The 22,119-nt window shown below is 38.8% G+C and overlaps 1 protein-coding gene across 3 annotated transcripts in view; it reads left to right on the top strand.

The window, feature by feature from the left end:
• The window catches only part of col14a1a (collagen, type XIV, alpha 1a), a 150,482-nt gene that overhangs the window by 60,331 nt on the left and 68,032 nt on the right, over positions 1-22,119 (top strand). For all 3 annotated transcript variants that reach the window (XM_037785871.1, XM_037785872.1, XM_037785873.1), the window contains exons 20-25: positions 1,079-1,211; positions 3,748-3,870; positions 6,561-6,710; positions 13,144-13,260; positions 17,070-17,216; positions 19,550-19,624. In XM_037785871.1, the coding sequence (XP_037641799.1) occupies positions 1,079-1,211; positions 3,748-3,870; positions 6,561-6,710; positions 13,144-13,260; positions 17,070-17,216; positions 19,550-19,624 (745 nt within the window). The remainder of the gene's footprint in view (positions 1-1,078; positions 1,212-3,747; positions 3,871-6,560; positions 6,711-13,143; positions 13,261-17,069; positions 17,217-19,549; positions 19,625-22,119) is intronic.

Below are 22,119 nucleotides of genomic sequence, written 5' to 3' on the forward strand. Positions count from 1 at the left end.
CTCTCTCTCTCTCTGACACACACACGTACACACACACACACACACAGACTAACATTTGGCTGGGGATCAGTGCTGTTAGCACAATGAAGAAGAGTTAATCTCTCTGCTGTTGTTTATGTTAAAATCTTGTTTTGGAAAGCAGACATTTAGTTAAGAACAGACAGATGAACGTTAGAAGCCTTTCTGATGTGCATAACAAATAATATTTTGGTTTAAAACAATATTTAATTAAATAAGAAGCCGGAGAAAGTTGACTTTTATTTTGCACATATCTCATGGTCTTCATCAGTAGATAGTTTGCTCAGTTGTCACAAAACCGCAGATGTTGAATGAATGAACTGTAAAGGTCTAACACTTCCTAAAAGTGCTCAGAAAAATGTTTGATTAGACATCAACAGTTCCATGACAACTGAGCAAACGTCATCTGATAATAGGTGTCGAATTTAATCGTATCATAAAATGGCAACGTCGGGTTTATCATGTTTCTTTTTCTTAGTGTCAGTGTACCAAATTTAATTTTTGCAGGGCACTTTGGTTGACATTTTTTGATAAAGAGATACCTTATACAAAGACATACTTTTTGAGCTTGAAGAGAGCTGCAGAGAAAGACTTGAACACTTATAAATTGAAACACAGCAGTAGCCTAATGTTTTTTTTCTCAGCTCTTTTTGCCTCTCACTTGGCCTCAACTGACTTTATTGACTAAACTAAAGTGAGCAGAATTCTTGAACAGTTGTGGTTCAAATCCCTGAAGGTATACATCGCATTTTGCAAGCACTTTCTGTTTCACCTAATTAAGCCTGGCCTTAATCTTTGCCTCCAAATGTTCCTATAAGCCAGCAGAGAAGGATTCTGTGTGTAGTCTGCTATATGGTGCATATATACTGGTGTGTGTGTGTGTACACACACGCATATGGGTTTTTGATTTGTATGCCTCTTGTGTGTTTGGCTGTGTGCAGGTTAGTCCCAAGTGAGCAGACCTCATCATTGCTTTACAGCTCCCTGTACTTCACCGTCAAATGTGACCTTAATGTGTATATATATGTGTGTATGTGTGTGTGTGTGTATGTGTGTGTAGGTGTTAGTTCCTGGTGGTCAGAGGAGAGCAGTGCTTCAGCCTTTACTGTCAGACATGCAGTACAAAGTGACAGTCACACCGGTGTACTCCGACGGACAAGACGGCGTCAGTGTCTCTGCGCTGGGCGCCACATGTAAGACTTACAAACACCCAACACACACAAACACGCACCCAAACACCCACACCCACACCCACACTCACACCTACACACACTCCTCTGAATTATTAACTACCAGGGTCAACTCTCGGTTTCTCATTTTCATTATACAACGATGCAGCTCCCAGTTTAGGAGAACACCTTGACAAAACTGAAAGCTAATGAAAATTAATTTTATTGCAGCGAGCAGAATGTTCATTTGCATTGCATTAATTTCATGTTCATTTACGTTCCTGAAGGAGAACGTGAATTAAAGCGATGACAAATACTGATGCGTCCTTAATTGTCTTAATGAAGGCCGTTCCTAATTACGGCAGCTCCTTTCATTAATGAGACGATTAAATTATTTTGCGCGGCGCTAATTGATTTTCTCAACCATTCTCTTGATTACCTCTTATGAGCAGTAGTGATTGTCTCCTCGTTGTTCAGAGAATTGAAATGTCAGACGGAATATGTCATCATATTAGATGAGGGTAATATTATAGCTTGCCATATTGCAAATAAAAAACTCTTCTCAGCTTGGAAAGCAGCCTAGTCATAAATCAGAGCCCAGGCATACCCGATGTACAATAAGACATGATTTTCTATATTCTGAAGAAGGAAACGGTCTTCTCCTCTAAATCAGGGTCTGTAGGAATTTACAACCCTGTTATAACTCAAATTCAACCAATCCCATCACTGTTTAGAAAAATAATGTTACCATGATTTATATTTCACTGTTTGAAAACAATATAATTAAACCATATATCAACAAACTATAAACAGAGTGCCGTGCCAAGGTTTTTTTTATGCCTCCGCGCCGGCGATAGCTGTGGCCGGAAATAGCCGTGGCCGGAGATATTATGTTTTCGGGTTGTCCGTCCATCCGTCTGGACCATAGACTGTATATAAAGATGGATGATATGACCGCTCCCCAAATGTGAAGCCAAAACATCCTGATCGCCCCCTGGTGGCTGGCTGCAATATAGGTCATAAACCCCGCCTCCTCCATGTTAGTAGATGGGACATCGGCCAAACTAAAAAGTCAAAGTACACATCAAATATTTTTTTCCCAAAGATGGTTTCTGTAATTTTAGGTAGCTCTTATCACACATGTTCAAGTACTCATTTTTCTGATACGTTTGGTTTTAGTTAGTTATTTGATGCTATAAAAAGGGGTGAGACGTCATGATTGGGAGCTGCGCATGCTCGGTTCTCGATTGGTTCGGGCGGGTGACCTTGATACCAAAGCTCCACCGCCGATCACTACTGCACCTACTCTGGCTTTAAGTGATGTCAAAATCTCAAGATGGCAGCTTCTGTATTAGGAATATTTTGGCTTCACTTCTGTACAGTGGGAGGAAGTGGAGACGTGTCATCCATCTATATATAGAGTCTATGGTTCAGACCATTCTCGTGAACATGATATCTCAGGAACACCTTGAGGGAATTTCTTCAAATTTGGCAGAAACGTCCACTTCGACTCAAGGGTGAACTGATTATTTTGGTGGTCAAAGTTCAGGGTCACTGTGACCTTACATCCAATTTTGGCCATAACTTAAGAATTCATATGCTGTACATGACAATTTTACAGAAATGTTTAACAGGATAAAATAAAGAAGTGATGACATTTTGGACTGACATGGATGTAAACTTGACTGGTTGGCGGGGGCATACAACCGTGAGGCGGTAATTCTGGTTTTAAATTGTGAACAACAACAAGGAACAAAATGCATAAGCTATATTAAGGCTGGATATTGAACCTTGATACTTTCTAATGACCAAAATGTGTCTGTAGTGCCGAATTAAAAACTGTCAAGTACCAAAAGCTGGCACTAAAGGTCTCCTTTTGAGTGAATTAGTTGACAGAAATGTATTCAGCATCTTGTTTGATAATGGATTAATTGTTAAAATATTTTTTTTAATCAAAATTGACAAATATTTTCTGTATTCCTGTTATATCATTGTAAAGGGAATATCTTTGGGTGATGAACGTTTCATCAGACAAAATAACGAATTTGAAAATGTCACTTCTATCTGTGATAGACATTTTTCACTCTTTTCTGACATTTTATAGACCAAACTATTAAATGATTAATCAATAACATAATCAACAGATTCATTCAATAATTCAAATAATTAGTTTCAGCTCTACTCTTCCTCACATATTCAAGACTGATTTAAATCATAATTTTGCCAATTTTAGACTATTTTATTGCTTGCTGCTTGTGTTTAGACACCATTTAAACATTGAAGGAGCTTGTCTTCTTTTGTTAAATGAAATAAAAAAGGTTTTGTAGAAAATCAGTATCCTTAAAAAGAAAAAAGCAATATGTTAACAATGCATGATTGTGAATACTTACAAAAATCGGCTTTGTAAATATTTTATGATGAAGATAATGCACTTGACACGTTTTGTTAGACACAATGCATTTTGGTGGGTAATACTGAATGTAAATATAACTTTTCTTAACCGTAAAGTCAAATTCTGAGAAGCATTTCCATATTCTGATTTTTGTTTGTGTTTTGGCAGTGCCCCTCTCGTCTCCTGAAAACATACGTGTGTCAGAGGAGTGGTACAACCGCCTCAGGGTCACCTGGGACCCACCTCAGTCTCCTACAGCGGGTTACAGGATCGTCTACCAGCCCATCTATGGTACATACACGCAAACTCACACACACTCACACACACACAGAGGCAGGCACTAATGCTGTCCTAGCATTATTTGTATAAGCAAGTAATAATCCCAAAATGAGCCCTTGGGGATGACCTGTAAAATGTAGAGATTGTGGAGATTTTCCTCAAGTCATTTTTCTTGTGATGGTTTTTTGAAAGTGTATTAAAGTCTCAGTGTTTCCATTTCACACAAGTACACCTTAATGTATACTACACACACACACACACACACACACATTGAAGCACAGTTAGACAGCTGTTAGTCATTAAGCAAGGGAGCATTTTTTAAATTTAGTGTGTGCTTTGCCCCGGGACACAGGCTTGTCCAAACATACTAATCTGCTTGTTACGGGAGGACCACCAGCAACAAACCTGTGACAGGCATGTAGTAGCTGAAGTGTTTTGGCTTTCCTCATAGCGACTTCTTAGCTTTTCTTTTTAACAAGACGCTTGAGGCTTAAAGGAGAACGTCAGCGATCCAGAGCTGAAATAAAATATTACCCTTCCTCATTTATTTATTGTCTTGAAGCATCATCAAAAGATCATTTTCACTGTTCGACTGCGTCTCCAGTGCTAATTGTTTCATCCTTCCAAGACAAGGTTCCAGTCTTTATAGTTTCCATGTCTGTTTTAAGTCATCTAAACACAATTACTGTGTCTTTGAGGATCCAGCTTCAAGCAGACAGGCTGCATTAATCAGATTTTATGTATTAAGTTGAAGGGAAATGATTTTCACCAGGCTGCTCTTTTCACTGTGACAATGTTGGTGTGGATGGAAGAAAAGTGTGTGTGCGCGTGCAAATGCCCCCCCCCCACCACACACACACACACACAGTGAGATATACAGCTACAATTTACTTAATGTAAACTTAAACCAACTTAATGTAGCAAAAACATAAAATGCACGCACATACACACATACAGTATATATACTGTATATACACACCTGTCTGTTTCCTTTTAAACTGTTCCAGTGGTGGTGTGTTGTAAAGATAATTGCTGCTCCTCCTTTATTTATATGAATTATTTTTCTTCTTGTATTGGTTTTGTTTCTTTTTTTAAATGTATCCCTTTATTATGCAGGATTATTATTTTATAAAGCAATTTGTAGTAGTTGTTTGGAAAAGCTGCACTAATGAAGTTTGTTGTTATTATATCTTTGTTTATCAGTGGCCTAGAGGTGTATGTGGAAACATTTCCATTGTTCCGTGAGGCACTGCATGAGTGCGTGCAATCCATGTATAATTGTGCAGGTGTGTGTATATGTATGCAAAGATTGTGATATTGGACACAGATTTACCACAGTTCAATGAGTTCTTGATTTCAGATAGAGGTAGACAGAAGCAGCTCCTCGTTTCTGGCATGGCGACTGATGATTTTGGTGGCTGAAATAACAACTCACTGGCAGATTTTATCAGTTGTAGCTAGCTAGCTAATTAAGCATGTGTTAACGTGAGCTCGATGAGTTGGCTGAAAACGCTGTCTCCAACTGTTGGTTGGCTACAGTGAATCAGGTTAAAAGCTTGAGGCTGGAACAGCATGTCCCAGGCAAAAAAGTCTCCGTCCTCACCAACTGGTGATCCCTGTAGAAAACATGGAAATAGAGGACATTGTTCTTGTATTGCAGAGTGGAGTTATTTAGTCTCAGTATCATAAGTGTGATAAGAAAAAATGTATGATCAGACTCTTAAAGAGAAAATTGGCCATGTCCAATCAATGTAGTCAATTGAAGCAATAAATTCCTCAATGCGTGCTGTATTGACAGAGAAAGCTGAGTTATTCTGTTTATGGAGCTGCGCTGGCAGTGCCTACATCCACTAGGATGCATTGCGCGCAATTCGCTGACGCCCAGCCATAACAGTGTAACAGAGGGTTTACTTATGCAGGTAATAACATGAAAACACAGAGGCAACAACTCTTTATTTTACACATTGTCAATGGCAGCGCATTACAGCTTCACTCCTTCCATTTTTACCTTTCACAATAAAAGCCTAACTTAAATTCATTCAGCATTTCGCTAAGAGGCAACTTAACAAAACGGCTTACAATAGTGTTAGGTGACAAAAATACTCACTGGTCATCTGCTCTCTCGGCCCTGCTGGTCTTGGTTGTCTCTCCAGTTTTTATCTTCGGGATCCTGAGAAAGGTCTTCTTATGTATACTCCGGCTTGAATAAATACGGCTGAATATCTGAGTCAGCTAAAACACTGTCAAATGTATCCTCATCCATAACATCCATCATATTTTGGGATGCCATTTTTGCTGTTGGAAACGACAAACGGTTGGAAATTGCAATACAAGCAAAGAGAACAAGGAAGTTCTGTTTCTGAGCGGCATCTAGAGTACTCCCCCTGGCTACCCAGAGAAATACAAGCTAATGCAGGAAGAACAACAGATTTTGCAGCTGCAAACTTGAACATCCACATAAAAAGTTGCCAAATTTTCCCTTTAAGTTATTCTAACACAACCCTTTATGGTTCTGTATGTAACTGAAGCTACATGAGAAAAACACTTTTAGGATGAGGACTAACTAATGTGTTTGGAAAATGTAATGCTATCTTGGGTAACGTTGGCGCAGTATGTGTTTTCTCAGTGTTTCTTCTCATTCTCAGTCTTCCTCTGTCCTTCCTGTCTGTGTTCATGTATGCATGTGTGTGTGTCTCTCTCAGTTCCAGGACCAGCTTCGGAGACAACAGTGGGTGAAGATGTGAACTCCAAGCTGCTTCTGAATCTACTAAGTGGGACGGAGTACAGTGTTCAAGTGACGGCTTCTTACCCTACGGGACAAAGTGAACCAGTGCTACTGAATGCCAAGACATGTAAGCATCCTTATCATACATCTGTAAAGACCACTCACACTTTGTTGTAAGAGTAGGTGTTAAACGGTGGAGCTGATATCTGATTGTGGAATTGAACTCTTCATATTTTGCTTCATAGAAATGTCTTCCTCACTTGTCACTGTTGACATTGTATTGGCATGACTGTAAATAGAAGAAGCTAGCTCACCGTTTTCTGAGGTTAATAACAAAACTGAGGTTTATGAAAGTGACTTTCTCATTGTAATTTTAAATTGAGCTTTCACTGATGATAACCTGATTTACTTTTGTAAAGTCATGCCAAATTTAGAAATAAGTCATTCCAAAATGAGCCCTTAAGTTTTCAGACTAAATTTGTCACAAAGGACTATTAGAAGGAGGAGGCAGCAGCAGCAGAAAAGCAAAGTAGTTTGAGGGAAGAGGGGAAGGTACAACACGCATATTAACTGCCTGCTGATACCATACACTCTAATTTCCATTGAGACTTAAGCAAACAGGCAGATAGACAGAAGGATATTAATATTTCCCAGTCAGCCAGTGAGAACAATCCTTTTTGCATATAGATTTGGTATCAGTAGGTGCAGTAAGACCTAATGCAGACTTTAACATCCCTCACAATTAAAACAAATAGACTGCCAGAGAGGGAGCAAGCTTGACTGTTGATCGAGAGCGAGAGAAAAAGTGTTTGTAGTGTAGAGATATGTGTGCATGTATGTACATACGTATTCTTTCCTTAAAGTGGCAGTAGGCAGTATATTTTTGGCATCATTGGGCAAAAATTCCATAATAACCTTTCAACATATTGTAATTCAAGTGTTCTGAGAGAAAACTAGACTTCTGCACCTCCTCATGGCTCTGTTTTCACGCTTTAAAAATCTAGCCCATGACAGGAGACTTTGACCAATCACAGGTCATTTCATTGAGAGAGCGTTCCTATTGGCTGTGCTCCGGTCAAGTGACCGGAACTTGGCGTTCCTTCACCAGATTTAACAATGGCGGCGGCGTCACAAATTTTCTCATTTCACAGCAAAACAGTACACTACAAAATTATTCTGAAAACATTTGAGGTGAGAAATAGGCATTAACGTAACATAATATTGCTTCATATTTGATCAGCGCTGCCTAGTCTGATCGTTTGGTCGGAGTTCGCGAGTGATTGACAGCCGGCTCTTGAAGACCTCAGATCAGCTCTGACTGGTTGTTTTCCGGCTCTGTGAAATCTTGCAGATGCCATTAGGAGCAAAAAGGTTACCAAAATAAGCTATTCATGAAGCTAATCAATAAGGTTATGAATAATGTGAACGCTAGCACTAGCTGAGTCAAAGTTAGATGTACTAAATTTGGAAATAATAGAAAGGGTTAGTTTGGATTTTTTTTGCAGTGGGGTTGTATGTATACTCCCGTGTTCTGCATGGTAAAATTATTATTTTGTGAATGGAGTCTGGTGGCTTTCAAGAGCGCTATAAAACGGCTTCAGTTCCACGTCAGAAAGGGCTGTCTGAGGGCGATTTAAAGCGGCTGTGGACGGGAGCAGCTGGAAAATGTATTTTAGACACCAAAAAAAAAATCAATATCAGTTTAAGTGTACGCTATTCACCATCAGACAGCCCTTTCCGACAGGGAACTGAAGCTGCTTAAACAGTAATTTTAGCTCACAGAACCCGGGACTTGCTGGTCTATCGCTTCATAGATTGGTTAGTTTGTGTTATTTTGTGACTATGATCCGAATTAACGTGGCGTCCACACAGCAGTACGTTGCCTAGCTTCTCTGCCGTTACTCCTGTCTGCTTCTCCAAAAAGGGAGTGTGCCGACTGAATATAGGGATGTATATACACTGTATGTGTAGCAGTGTCTTCATGCAGAAACCTACGTTGGATCAAGTGAAAGGCGTTAGGAAAATAGTATTTTGATGCTAAAACATACATACATTAACCAAAATTTGAATAATATATTTGAATACATAAGGAACACCTCTGTGAAGATACAGAATGATATAAAAACCTAAAAAATAAATAAGATAATGGACCTGTCCTTTAAACCCACTCGGGCGGGCTCTCAGAAGACTGCTCACCACCATTTATGTTGTTGTTTGTTCATGTGTGTGGTTTTCTAGAAAACTGCTGCATCATTCCCTACTTTAAAATCTACTGTTTTCTTTCAGACTTACTGTCTGAAAGAAAACCAAATGGCTGAGCTTCAAATGGGATGAAAGCAAGCATTCTCTAATTTTAATAGCTCATGAATTTCTTATGCACGTTAATGCACGCAGCAAAAAGAGATATTTAGATTTTTTTTCTGAAAAGCTACTTGCTTTAACTTAATTGAAAAATGTTGAGAAATAAAATGGAAAGACTAAATGTAGAGGGATTAATCACTTTACACATCGTCAGCAATTAAAAGGGGATTTCTTTTAAAAAACAGATTTTCTTTATTAATTTGTGCTGCAGTGATGTGCCATCCTTAATCTGTTCTTTAATCATTCAACTGTAGAATGAGTGACAACTCCCTCACGCCTTCCTGTCTCTATACAGTTCTCATAATGAAAGATGCTTTCATAAGAGGATAAAGATGAAATATGAGGCATTGACATGTAGATTTATCAGCCTTGCACATTTAAATGGCCATGTGGCACTTGAAGTTTGTGTCTCTATGTCCACATAATCAAATTTATTAAGATTTTATTGGCTCTTCATAAGCCCCATTTCTTTATATGCAGTACAAAATAATCTGTATGTATAATAACTTTATCCACATCTTTTGCATTTTCAGATATTGTCCCCCCACCCCCGTCAGACACAAGCAATTCACAGTGCGCCGATAAATTTCAGATGTATCAGATTTTCCCATATTACGCAGGGCGTTTTTAAATACATCGTCCATATTTGTACTTTCCACTGGATGAACTCTGATTTATTAACGGGGATGCGTTCAGTCATTTGTAATTCTAATAAGGGAGATACAGTAACATATTTCCCTGGGTACACTGCATCCATTGCAGCCTTACCATGGGAGCCAGCTGGCATGTTTACTCCAATAAATTACACATACTAGCATGTAGCATAAAAAGGTAATTATTGGTACCTTGAGGGCCATTGAATGAAATGAAACGGTTTCCACCAAATGAAGTTGTTTGCAGTTTATATTGAGGTGCTGGCACTTCAGCAGTACAGTAAAAATGAGTTTATCCCAGGACCACTGAAGAGTGCTTGCTCAATCTGGCCTCATGAAACTTTGTAGAATTAGCACAACACTGGAAATAACTGTGAAAGGACTACATGATGAGAAACTGGCAGAATAAGAAAGAAGAAATAGTGTTGTGGAAACTAACTGAGGGTGTGGAGGTTGGGAAGGCAGATGGGTGAAAATGTTTGGCTTTAAGTCTGGCAACCTGAGCTCTCTCTCACACACACAGACGAAGGAATTTTCTGACTGGTTGCTGTATCTCCATATGGTCCACCATGGTTTATATCCGTAGTAGGGCTGTCACAGTTAAAGCGATAATGCATTAATGCAAATTCGTTTGAACGCCACTAATTTCTTTAACGCATTAACGCAACTATTTTTAATTAACCTATTAAAAATCCAACAGTCCGCCGTCGGGCCCAGCTGATATTCAATCTTTTGGAGGTTATAGCAGGCTCAGTTTTAAAGATACAGGTGAATATACTGGTATCACATGAAACTAGATAATCCAAGTAATCCATTGGTACCAATCATGTCATACTACCTTGTCGCGAAGTAGGCTAAATACGTTACGCTCCAAACATACGCAAAATTTTGGCGAGGTCCCTTTACCTCTGACCTCAAGTCATGTGAATGAAAATGGGTTCTATGGGTACCCACGAGTCTCCCCTTTACAGACATGTCCACTTTATGATAATCACATGCAGTTTGGGGCAAGTCATAGTCAAGTCAGCACACTGACACACTGACAGCTGTTGTTGCCTGTTGGGCTGCAGTTTGCCATGTCATGAGCATATTATTTTATGCTAAATGAAGTACCTGTGAGGGTTTCTGGACAATATTTGTCATTGTTTTGTGTTGTTAATTGATTTCCAATAATAAATATATACATACATTTGCATAAAACAAGCATATTGGTACATTTTGAGCAGATACAATTTTTTATGTATGGACAATCATGGGATTAATCGCGATTAAATATTTTATTGAATGACAGCCCTAATCCGTAGTACTCATTTCATTTTGACCTAAAATGGCCTCCACAACCTCAGTTCCCTCTTTTGTACTTTTTATCTTTTACTTTCCCATTCTCTCATTTTTTCTTTGTCCCAGTTTTTATGTTTTTCCTCTATGTAACTGGCTTTAAGCCCGGTAGTATACTCCAAAACACGTTTGATGTGTTCGATTATTGCTGCAGACTAAAGTGAGGGCAGAAGTTTGTCAGACGTCCCTCAAAACAGGAAATAAATTCAAAGCTATCCAAAAACAAATAAAACTAAGGAATAAAACGAAATACGTGGCCTAAAACCAACATTGTTGCAGTCAGCAGTATATTGGGCCAGTAAATGATTTTGCCAGTTTGGCTGACCAGCCCGTGCACTCGCGGCAATCAAGCCCAAATGCAGCTTCATGTTGTTTCCTGTGTGAACATGCCAACTTGATTGACTGCCAGCCTTACACAGTTTCTTATTGTATGCACACATGTACACAAATGCATCTATACATGATTGCATATGTCCGTATTCATGTGTTGACATGTACGTCTGTGCGTGCTAGTGTGCATTTTGCATGTCTGCGTATGAGAGTGACGTGTCTATCTTTGCATATCATTGAATGACATTATGGGTTGTCATATGCATTATTCACTAGTATTGAAAATAAGGCACCTGCCATATGGTCCCAGTATAAAATATCCATTTACTGGCACTAGAGCCAAGTTTATTTTAAACCATCAGCAAATTCTGTTAACGAGGGGGTAAGAGAGAGAGAAAGGGAGGCTCCAGGGAGGTTGCCTGTGGTACTCTGAAACCTCACTACCAAACAAACTTCAGCTATTCAAATTGCTTGTGGTGTTTTGCATTTTGCTGCATCATGCCTCATTGTTTCTCCGCACGACAGTGAAACACAAAGCCGGACTAATTTTGTTACTTTGTGATTTGTTCTAACATCTACGCAGCTGAATGTTGTAACTAGAACTGTCAGTATACGGAGATACATTTCCATCATTTCCACTGTGTATGGTGCACAATGTTTCAGCTATCAGAAGACCAAATAAAAAATGTTTAAGTGCCATTTGTTTGTTTGATGCAGCTCTAACCCTCACTTTAAAGTTTTGAATATTAAACTTTTTGTGTGAGTTCCACACTACTTCTCACACTGTTGTCAATCAAAGTCTAAGTGACACATTATAAAGTATATACTTAATGTGAAGTACTCTCTGAACAGCCAAACTGACCACATTTCTAAGAGAGACTTAGCAGCATCATTAATAAGATGCGAGGTATCCTTAATTAATATAGTTTGGTGCAGACCTTGTAGCCCACATGATTCATGGCTGGAGCTGATCCAGCCGGAGTGCTTTGTGAGTCAGTGTCTGGGTCGTGTTTTTGTCGTCTGGCGGGTGAAGAGCTGGGTGGTAGAGGGCAGGGTCATTATAGTAAACTAAGACTGAATAAAAATTATATCCTTTAAGAAAAACTAAAACTGGATCATTTATTAATGTGTAAGGCAACATCAGGCTTGACTTTATACTGTCAAGTAATACTGCTTTCCTAACTTTGTAAAACAAAATGTGACCAATAAATACATAGATATAAATTTATTAAATTTTTTCTTCATAAATAAACTAATAAATCGCACACCAGCAACTCTGTAAAAAATTCAAGTGTAAACCTTTTTAATGCAGCAACAAATTGGTCAAAACTGAAAAAGGAATTTACATAGTATATAACCATAGAATTGAATTGAATAGATCGGCCCCATTGTCACCGTTATCCGATCCATTATTTGAATCAGTATCGGCCCGATACCTGATCCGGTATCGGTATCAGTGCATCCCTAAAAACTAATTGAAAATTAGCGTACTGTTGCATTTACAGTACGCTGCAGTGGATGTATCAGAAGAATAATTTCTCAAAATGTGAATGAAAATTAGATGAGCACATGGAAAGAAATCCTAAAAAGAAAAAAACTACTGCATTCTATTTAGTAAGTAGTATACAGTATGATGTTATACCTTGGTATAACGTTGGTAGAGGGTTCTTACCAGAAGAGTGACAATAAGAAAAAAGGAAAAATGTTATGGTTGTAAAATGTGAAAAGGTGCCGCAGTTTGAAACATGTACATTGCTGTAAGCCCTTTGATAGGTTCATAAACACAGGTGACCAGTGTTACAAACTTTAACTTTGATGTTCTGCTTCTTGTTTTTAATTTGATCTTTCTGTCATCTGCCTGTCTCTCTGTATCTCCAGTGTTCTTTGGCGTCTCAGGCTTGTCGACCTACCAGGTACGTCCAACCAGCCTGTGTGTCCAATGGCAGCCTCTTCTACATGCCACGTTGTACAGAGTCTCCATACAGTCTACACTCAGTGAGTACATTTACTTTTATGTGGTTATCCATGTGTATGTATGTGTGTGAGCCAGTCCTCGTCTCTGTTCTCAAAGGTGGTGAAAAAGTGAGTTCATTCCTTGATTCATTGCCTTCATTAGTTTTGCTTTTATGTGTGAGAAGCAGTAACTGCCTGGAGTGAGCTGTCTGTCACCTGTTTTGAATTCAGATTAAGTGTAACTTTATCATCTTGCTGAAATATGGGTCTGAATCGCACCTTTTAACTGCAGTTAAAAAAAACCAACCAATTATCTCCAGACAAAAGTTTAATTCAGACTAAGTTTTCGGAAACAAGCAGTAATCCTGGAATACATCGACAGCTGTTCTCACCAACGTCTCGTTGTACACCTTCAGTCATCCTGACATGTTTCACGTTGTGAGAAACAAAACTCTTGCCAGCTAAGTGACTGGAATACATTTCAGTCAATAAATTGTATTACTCGAGTTGTGATATATGGTGAGGTGGCTGGATTGAACTCCAAATTCAGAACATGTTTCCTTGTAGATTTACAGTCTGTCCTTGTGAAAACGTCTCCACCGTTTAAGACATGTCCGCTCCGGACGCTCTGGTCGTGTGTGTGTAATGGCTACACGTGTGTTGGTTATATATACCTTTCTCAGTCGTCTGGATTCAGATTGATATGAGCCTCTGAGGGAATAGGTGTTATATATGTCTGTCATTTTCACTTGGCAGGCGCATTCATTTTAAAGGATATTCATAAATCTCTCTGTTTGCAGAAAGGAAGGGAGACATGATATCTACCCAATCTCTCCTTAATAAACGACATGGGAGGAAAGCGCTTTGAGAATTGCTCATGTCATCGCGTCAGAAATAAAAAGAGTAAAGACACAGAGTATGACCTTTAGAAGCTGTTTAATGCTCAGCTCACTCAGTTAATAAATGTGGAAAAAGGGAGACAGAAGAAGAAAGGGAGGAGGGAACAGAGGAAGGAGCTCTTAAATGAAAGAAAGGAAATTAGCAAAGATGTCTAACAAAATCTATTTTAAACAAATCAGTCAGCAAAAAAGAAAATCAATCTAAACCTCGTCCATTGAATCAAGTGTCTAAAATATAAACATCTTAATGAAACCATCGTTCAATATGTCGTGTCGACTAGAGAGTATTTTGGAGCCGGTCCACTCAGTGAACAACTTCAAGTTTTATTTTTATTTCTCCTCAGGGGGCAGTTGGTTGTGCAGCAGGGGTTCATATAAAATCTATAGTAATAAAACTCTGATAAATATCAAGAATGCTATCAGTGCTTCAACAGAGAGATAGAGATATTTTTCTGCAACCGCCTATAGAAAGTATCATGTAGATTCCTGGTTCTCTAAGACAGTTGGGTTTTATTTGGTGTATGAACCTGGTGACACTTGGATTTCTGCTCATTCTTTTTTATTGTTTATCTGTCCATGAGAAACCCTGTTTGTCTATGTTTATTTTCTAAATGTCAGCATGTGTCAAAAGGTCACAAAGGAAGCAGAACCAGATGCAGTGTCGATGGGTTTTCACTTACACAAATACCTCAGTGCAGTACAGGATGCGAGTCTTCTGCTTTCAGTTATAGTATATTAAAAATCGTACTACTTGCAGGTTTTAAAAAAATATGGCCTTCCTCATTTATGTCAGTGAGGACACTGTGTTGGTGCAGATCATGTCCCAGACAGCTCTGGAGAAAAACAGGATAATGTTACAGAAAGACGGTTTGCCTCTATTACTTCTGTGGCACGATAAATTGTCATGCAGTGTACTTAATAATGTGTAAGTCTGGAAGTTGTACAAACTGTGGTCAAAACAGCCAACTGTAGGCCATTTCTAAGTAAAAGATCTCCTCCTGTTGCCCACAATTGAAGTGTTATTTCTAAAGAGAGACTAGTTAGGCTAGGAATAGTTTGACATTTTGGGAAATACACTTATTTGTTTTCTTGCCGAGAGTAAGATGAGAAGATAGACACCACTCTCATGGCTGTACGTTAACATAAAATATGAAGCTACTACTAAGAGGTGATTAGCTTACTCAAGGAAGTTACTGCATTAAATACTGTAGTTATATCACGTAACTCACCATAAAACGAAATATAGGGTTAATTAGTCAAATTTAGGGGCAGACTTTTTTTGTCCTTTTGGACAGAGTTAGGCAAGCTATTTCCCACTGCTTTCAGTCTTTACATTAAAGGCTGGCCCACATTAAATATTTTTTCAAATCTTAACAGATGTTGAACATGTGGGAGACCCCACACATAACGACATGTTTTGTTAAATTTAGCAGTTTTGTTCCTATAGTGTGTGGTGAGCAATGATTTGGCAAAAACAGCAGAACACACACAAACAGTTTCCCTTCATGAACAACAAGAGTCCCGACTCAAAAAACAGAAATCGTGCAAAAAATCTCTCGCGATCAAACGTGACTTCAGTGTAAACAGTCCAGTGTTACTACTACTTTATGCTTTGCGTTTTGCATTAGACGCCATGACGGCGGTTAATGCAAAACGCAAAGCAAAATAGTATTTAATAAATTGATTTTAAATAATTGAGAGAAAAGCCTACAGTAAATCAAATGTTCGCTGTGTTTTAAAATACATTTTCCTGACAGGGTTTCAGTAGATCATTAGAGGATAGTGTTGATTAAAATAAATGTGGCTGGAGTATGTAGAGATTAGAATGAATAAAACTACCTCTACTTGAAGGAAATATGCACAGTGAGTTATGGGTACACATTTTGATGCTTTTTACGGTCAGAAAAAAAGACAGGAAGACTGTTCTCTCTTCCAACTTCCTTCCTGCCGTAATTTTCTATTTATCTCTGTGTCTCCCTCCCTCCTGCCTGAGCAACGACTGGATATTCTAGCTCGAGTTAAGAGATTTGGTTTAATCCACGCGGAGCCAACCAGCTGCTTAAACACCTTCTCAGATGGAAAAGTGCACTCCCTGTGTGACAGCTGTTTCCCTAAACTTTATTATCTATGGCTTGTACCTGTGTGGAGGAGGAGTGAATTTGTCGGAGAGAGACACACATTAGGAAATAGAATTAAACTAATGAAACTGATGAATGGAAGCTATTAGTGCATGTGTATGTGCACTTCCAGTTTCCGGTTTGTCCCCTTTTGGCTGCCAATGTAAATTCTCATTCATTTGTTTTCCTGTGTTGCTAACCCCTCTATGGTGTTTCAAAATAAACACTTGTGTTTGAAAGCGTTTGCAATATGTAAGCCAAAGGAAATTAACAAGTGAAGAGGACAGAAATCAATAAATGTAATTCTTTTAATTTCTCATGGGATATAATTATGTTTTCCAGCGTTGATTAATTTAACTGCAGACTTATGTACTTACTGTACTTTTTGGTGCATTCATCTGTAATAGATCTGCATGAGATTGGATAAGTTTGATGTATCACAGTCGGTTTTTAACCTGTTTTTTTGTGAAGCTTTGGGATGAATAAAGTCAACAAAACATGAAGCTTAAAAGTGTATCACATCAAAGTTTGAATTTCCAGGTGACCTGAGCGTTTGATGTGCTTCAGCAGCTCACATTTAATGTGTGCTTGAGCAAGGCACTTAACTACCTGACTGCTCCAATAAAGCTGCTCAGTATCCAACGCTGAAAGAAAGTGATTATACTTAGCAGCTCCCAGACTTTAATATGATGCAGAACATGGCAGAAAAAGAGGAAATGTGCTCTGTAAATACAGTTAATGTGAAACAGGAGCTTTGGAGGGATTTGAGCTTGTTTGGATTTTATGACTCTTGATCTGAACCAAGTCTTTTCTTTGTTTTGTTGTGTACTTGCAGATGGTCAGAGGCAGGAAGTCAGCCTGGGAGGTAGTGCTTCCCGACAGTGCTTCTATGACCTCACTCCAAGCAGCCAGTACCAGATCAGCGTTCACGCCCAGATGCAGGAAATGGAGGGACCTTCTGTCTCCATCACTGACATGACAAGTATGTGGCAAATGTTTTATACAGTGTATATACATGCAGAATGTTCTCATTGTCCATTCATTCATTCATTCAAAGCCTGTCGCTCCTTTATGGAGCATAGGCCGTTGACCACCATCTCCTTCTCCTGATCTCTTCTTCCACAGGTTTTTGACCTGTTCTCTGCCAAAGATCATTGTTTCTGATGTGGCCAGTGGATGTTTAAGATCTGCCTCATGCAGTTGTTTATGAATGTTGGTACTTTTGTTATTGTGGTCTTGGTTGTCCTCCACGTCTCTGAACCATAGAGGAGTATTGGTTTGATGTTGGAGTTTGAAGAGTTCCACGTTTGTCCGCCTTTGTAATTTTTTCTTTGAGTTTCATCCCATTTATTTCTATTTTGCATTCTTTTAGCAAACACAACAATATAATGACATAACAATATAACCTCAAAAATAACAAGAAAAAGTAAAGAAAAACACTTTTTTCCGTTTCATGTTGTGTTGTGCTACAGTTTAGTGGTTTGTAGCAATTACAATTTTTTCCAAAAGAAAGTGGCTTCGCAATGTATTTTTTAGGAAACTTAGATTCAGATTATTTCTTGATTGAGCTTTGAATATGAATAATTTACATCTATCTCTATCTCGCTCTCTCTCTCTCTCTCTCTCTCTCTCTCTCTCTCTGTCTCTGTCTTTCTCTCTCCCTATTTCTATCTCTCTATCTATCTCTATCTCTCTCTCTCTCTCTCTCTTTCTCTCTCTCTCTCTGTCTATCTCTCTCCCTATCTCTATCTCTCTATCTATCTCTATCTCTATCTCTATCTCCCTTTCTCTCTCTGAGAGGATAAAGGCTGCTGTTGCTGTTCATTGGTCAGCTGAGGAGCTGAGGTGAAACGCACAGCTCCAGGGACCAGGGAGTGCTCAGCTCACAGCCAGGGTTATACTGTAGATGCATGTAGATGGATAGTTGCACGTGCACACGCACAGATTCCCTGACTGATGTTGATCCAAAGATTTTGAGTTGACAGCTGAGGGCTAAATTCAACAGGAAGCTCTACCATTGATTTCGTCAACATTTATAGGTCTATAGATAAGCGAATAATTGTTAAGATACTTTATCATGAGGAAAATGTAGCTAAATATCAAAAGTGAATGTACTTATTATGCAAAATAGTCCCTTTCAGAGTGCAAAATTATTATATAGCTATTATATTACTGATGCATTAACATGTAGCCATCATTTTTATGTTGTAGCTGGTGGTGGTGGAGCTAATTTTAACTACTTTATATACTGTTAAGGTAATTTATTCTATAACAACACGTGATAATTTTAGAAGATGATCACATCCTTATGTCTGCAAACTAATTCTAGCTGTCAGACAAATGTAGTGGAGTGAAAAGTGGAGTAGAAGTAAGTAGCATAAAATAGAAATACTAACTAAGTAAGGTAAGAGTACCTCAAAATTACTGAAATACAATACTCATGAATGTACTTTACTTTCAAGTACTGTCCACAGATACATTGGTGCCATTTGTCTGTAACTGTCTTTAGTGTGGAGAGACAGTAAAGATAGAACATGACATCAACAACAACAATAATGAGGTGGTTCTTTTACATGAACATCCTAAACCCCAGAAACTCCACACTGTTTATTATTCTGTGACATATGCCACAATAACGCATCAACAAACAGCAAAGATCATGATTGAATCAAACGCATTATTTACTAATTATCACTTTTGTCACCAACAAGTTACTGTTGAAGCTGAAGAAACTTTTGTTCATCTTCTTTCATGAAGTATATGCCCCTTCTGTGGGCAGTCGCAGATGTTTCTGAGATGATTTACTTGCTGTGCCCTGGTTTGACAGAACCCACTGCTTTCCGCGAAGTAATTGGCTTGGCACTGAGGCATGCACTAACCTGGGGGCTGTTTTGACTCTAAAAAAAACAACCTCTGGTCAGGCCGATACTAGACTGATGAAAATAGTTCTCTTACTGTCCCCAACTTGTAGAGGGATGGGAAGAAAGATATACAGAAAGAGAGTAGAAAGATAAAGTGTGATTGCTGTAACTCTGTAATGGAAAGAAAGATAAACAGAGTAAAACACTGCAGCTGGATTGCTGATGTACTACGAAGGCTGTAAAGACAGATTGCACTAGAAATCTTTTCTCTGAAGAGGATTAGGAAACTTTCAGCTTAATAGAAACAGGCTACTGTCTCTCATTGTGCCAGCTTATTGACACGTGTGTGTGTATATGTGGTCGGCACATGAACCCGATGATGGTGCCACTTGTCACTGCCATCATGATCGATGACCTTGTCTTGTTTCCCCCCTGTCTGTGTTTGTGTGTTCAGTGCCAGCGCCCACTCAAGCTCCGACTGAACCCCCCACCACAGAGCCCCCTCCCACCATCCCACCTGCTAAAGAAGGTGAGCAGGAAACCTAACACATATTATTCTTCTAGTCTTGTGCAGCGGTTTATCTTCTCAGTGGTCTAATTACTTTTTATGATAACTGTAGTCACCTGACACCGTAGTTAATCAACTCTTGAAATGCATTTTTAATTAAAATCATACAAAGCCATGTAGGCAAACTTGTATTACTAACTATCACGGTAATTATCACACTCAATTTGTAACAACAGATACATGCAATATTTGTAATGTTGATGTTTTATGAGGTGGTAATAACAAGCTTCTTTCCACACGACCAATAACGCAACACCTTTGAGTGGAATGATGGAATTATTCTTTTGAGTGTTTTGTTTGTCATCCGGTTTGTTGATACTTTATATTTGTAATAGGCCGTTGTGATATTTCTACAGTCATTTTTATATTTATATTTTGAAATGAAAAATAAGTAGTTCCACTATTCAGTTGTCAAGCATGTGTGTATGTAAATTTTATAGCATTTATTAACTTTGATGCACTTCAATTTAGGGTTGGTAAAGATTAAAAAAAAAAAGTGTTTTATTAGTTTAAATTCTCATTACATCCCGACAGCGATCAATAAATCAAATGCTTTGACAAAAAAAATCGGAAGGGACGGACTGTCAGTGTTGACAACTTGGCAACTTCTCGCTTTTGTAGCTAGTACTGCTAGGTACTTTCATTGGAAAAGACTTGACAACACTGTGCTCGCTTTTTCAGTCGGATAATTTTTTTAAAATCTAGTGTTGTACTCTTGCTAGTTTCTCAAGATCGCCCACCCTGTCTTTAAAAGGTGTCTAAAATTTGATCAGGGTTTGCATTGGCAGATGTTTGCATTTAATAGAGTCATTTTCTTATGTCACTCTGTACTCATTACACAGCTGTAAACTGTGTTTAGTTTCAAAATATCAACGTTGACCTGGAAGGAACTTTTGGGGGCGCTCTAACTAAATCAGGGAGGTTAAATTTAATGTAAGCAAAAAGAAAAAGGAAAAAAAAAACAAACACCAATGTCTCACACAGGGAGTCTACGAGACGTTTACTATATTCCACAATGACTTTACTGAGTGAGCTATATACCGTCCACTGTGGGCTGCAGCTGATGCCAAAATAAAGAAATGCTACTCCAATCCTGCTTTATTAGTTTATGTACCTCAGGCTCGGCAGAGCTAACCTGATCGCTCCCACCCAGCTTCTGTTTCAGTGCAGTTTCTGTTTTGCCCTGAAACACCAGAGCTCTCCGTCTAACTACCAATCACAAACTGGACACGCTGGCTCCAACATATAGGTTGCACCTGTGATTGACAGGTGACATGCCACGACTCTTTACAACTACAGTATGTGCATGTTGGCTAGTCTTCCTAAACATCAAGCAAGATATTATGTTAACAGTAACACGCTGTTTCTAATTTTCTTTACCAGGAAACTACATTAACTGTAAATTTCCCTTACAAATGTTTATTGAATCACCTACAAACTAAAATATTATAGGCAAACTTTTTCAAACTAATTGAAGCTGCAATAGTAAATGACTCATGACATAAGACAGGCAGAGTATTCTGATGGGACAAGACCAGCCTACAAGAGGGGTTACAAGTTCACAGTGCGACCCTCCACTTCCTACCCAGACTGTACTCCTCCTATGTTCCTGTCTGATGGGCTCAGGTGAAAGAGCAACGTAAACTCCACAGACATGAACCGACACACCTGCTGAGCCCGTCTGTAAGCCTTTATATCCAAGTGTCTGACCTTTGTCAGACTGAGGCCTCTGCCTGCAATGACAGGCAACCTTTACCAGCCCGCCGTCGGGGGGGTCAAAGGGTACAGATGACCCCGGCCCAAGGCCCAGGGGGGACCCATGCAAAGGTCTATAGTTGACCCTGAAATGGGATCAAGTACAACAATTTACTTACTGACTTATATAATTCCAACTTCTCCAGCTTCCAGCTTCTCCCATCTGGTCGGAGGTTTAGGGTCCCAAGGTGTAGAACAAAGCGCTATAGGAACAGTTTTGTTCCAGCTGCAATTGTTCATTTAAATAAGTCCTAGCAGCTTTTGCACATATTTATGGCTTTTGCACATGTTTATTGAAAGTTTATCCCTTTTCTCATTTATTGTGTCTTTTTTGTCCTGATATTTCAGTGTTTATTTTCTTTATATTGTTCTTGTGGCCTTCTTTTTGCTGGGTCCTGATCCCAGTAAGCCTTTGAGTACTCCTTGTCATGTTTTTGGTATGTCTGTCTCTTGTCTGTGCTCTACCTTATTGTCAATACGGATGTCATCCCTTATTTTTGCTGCAAAACAAATCTACCTATGGGTACAAATAAAGTCACCTGAACCCGAACCTGATAATTGACAACACAAGTTATATTTACACGATGAATAAATTCTAACTTGTCATCTGCTTCCTCACTATTTTTACAATAAATGCGGGGGTTAGATGTGCAGAACACACTTAAAGTTAAGATTTAAAGTGAACTGCAGCCTGAATTTCA

The sequence above is a fragment of the Sebastes umbrosus genome, chromosome 11 (assembly GCF_015220745.1).
Source record: "Sebastes umbrosus isolate fSebUmb1 chromosome 11, fSebUmb1.pri, whole genome shotgun sequence".
Classification (NCBI taxonomy): domain Eukaryota; kingdom Metazoa; phylum Chordata; class Actinopteri; order Perciformes; family Sebastidae; genus Sebastes; species Sebastes umbrosus.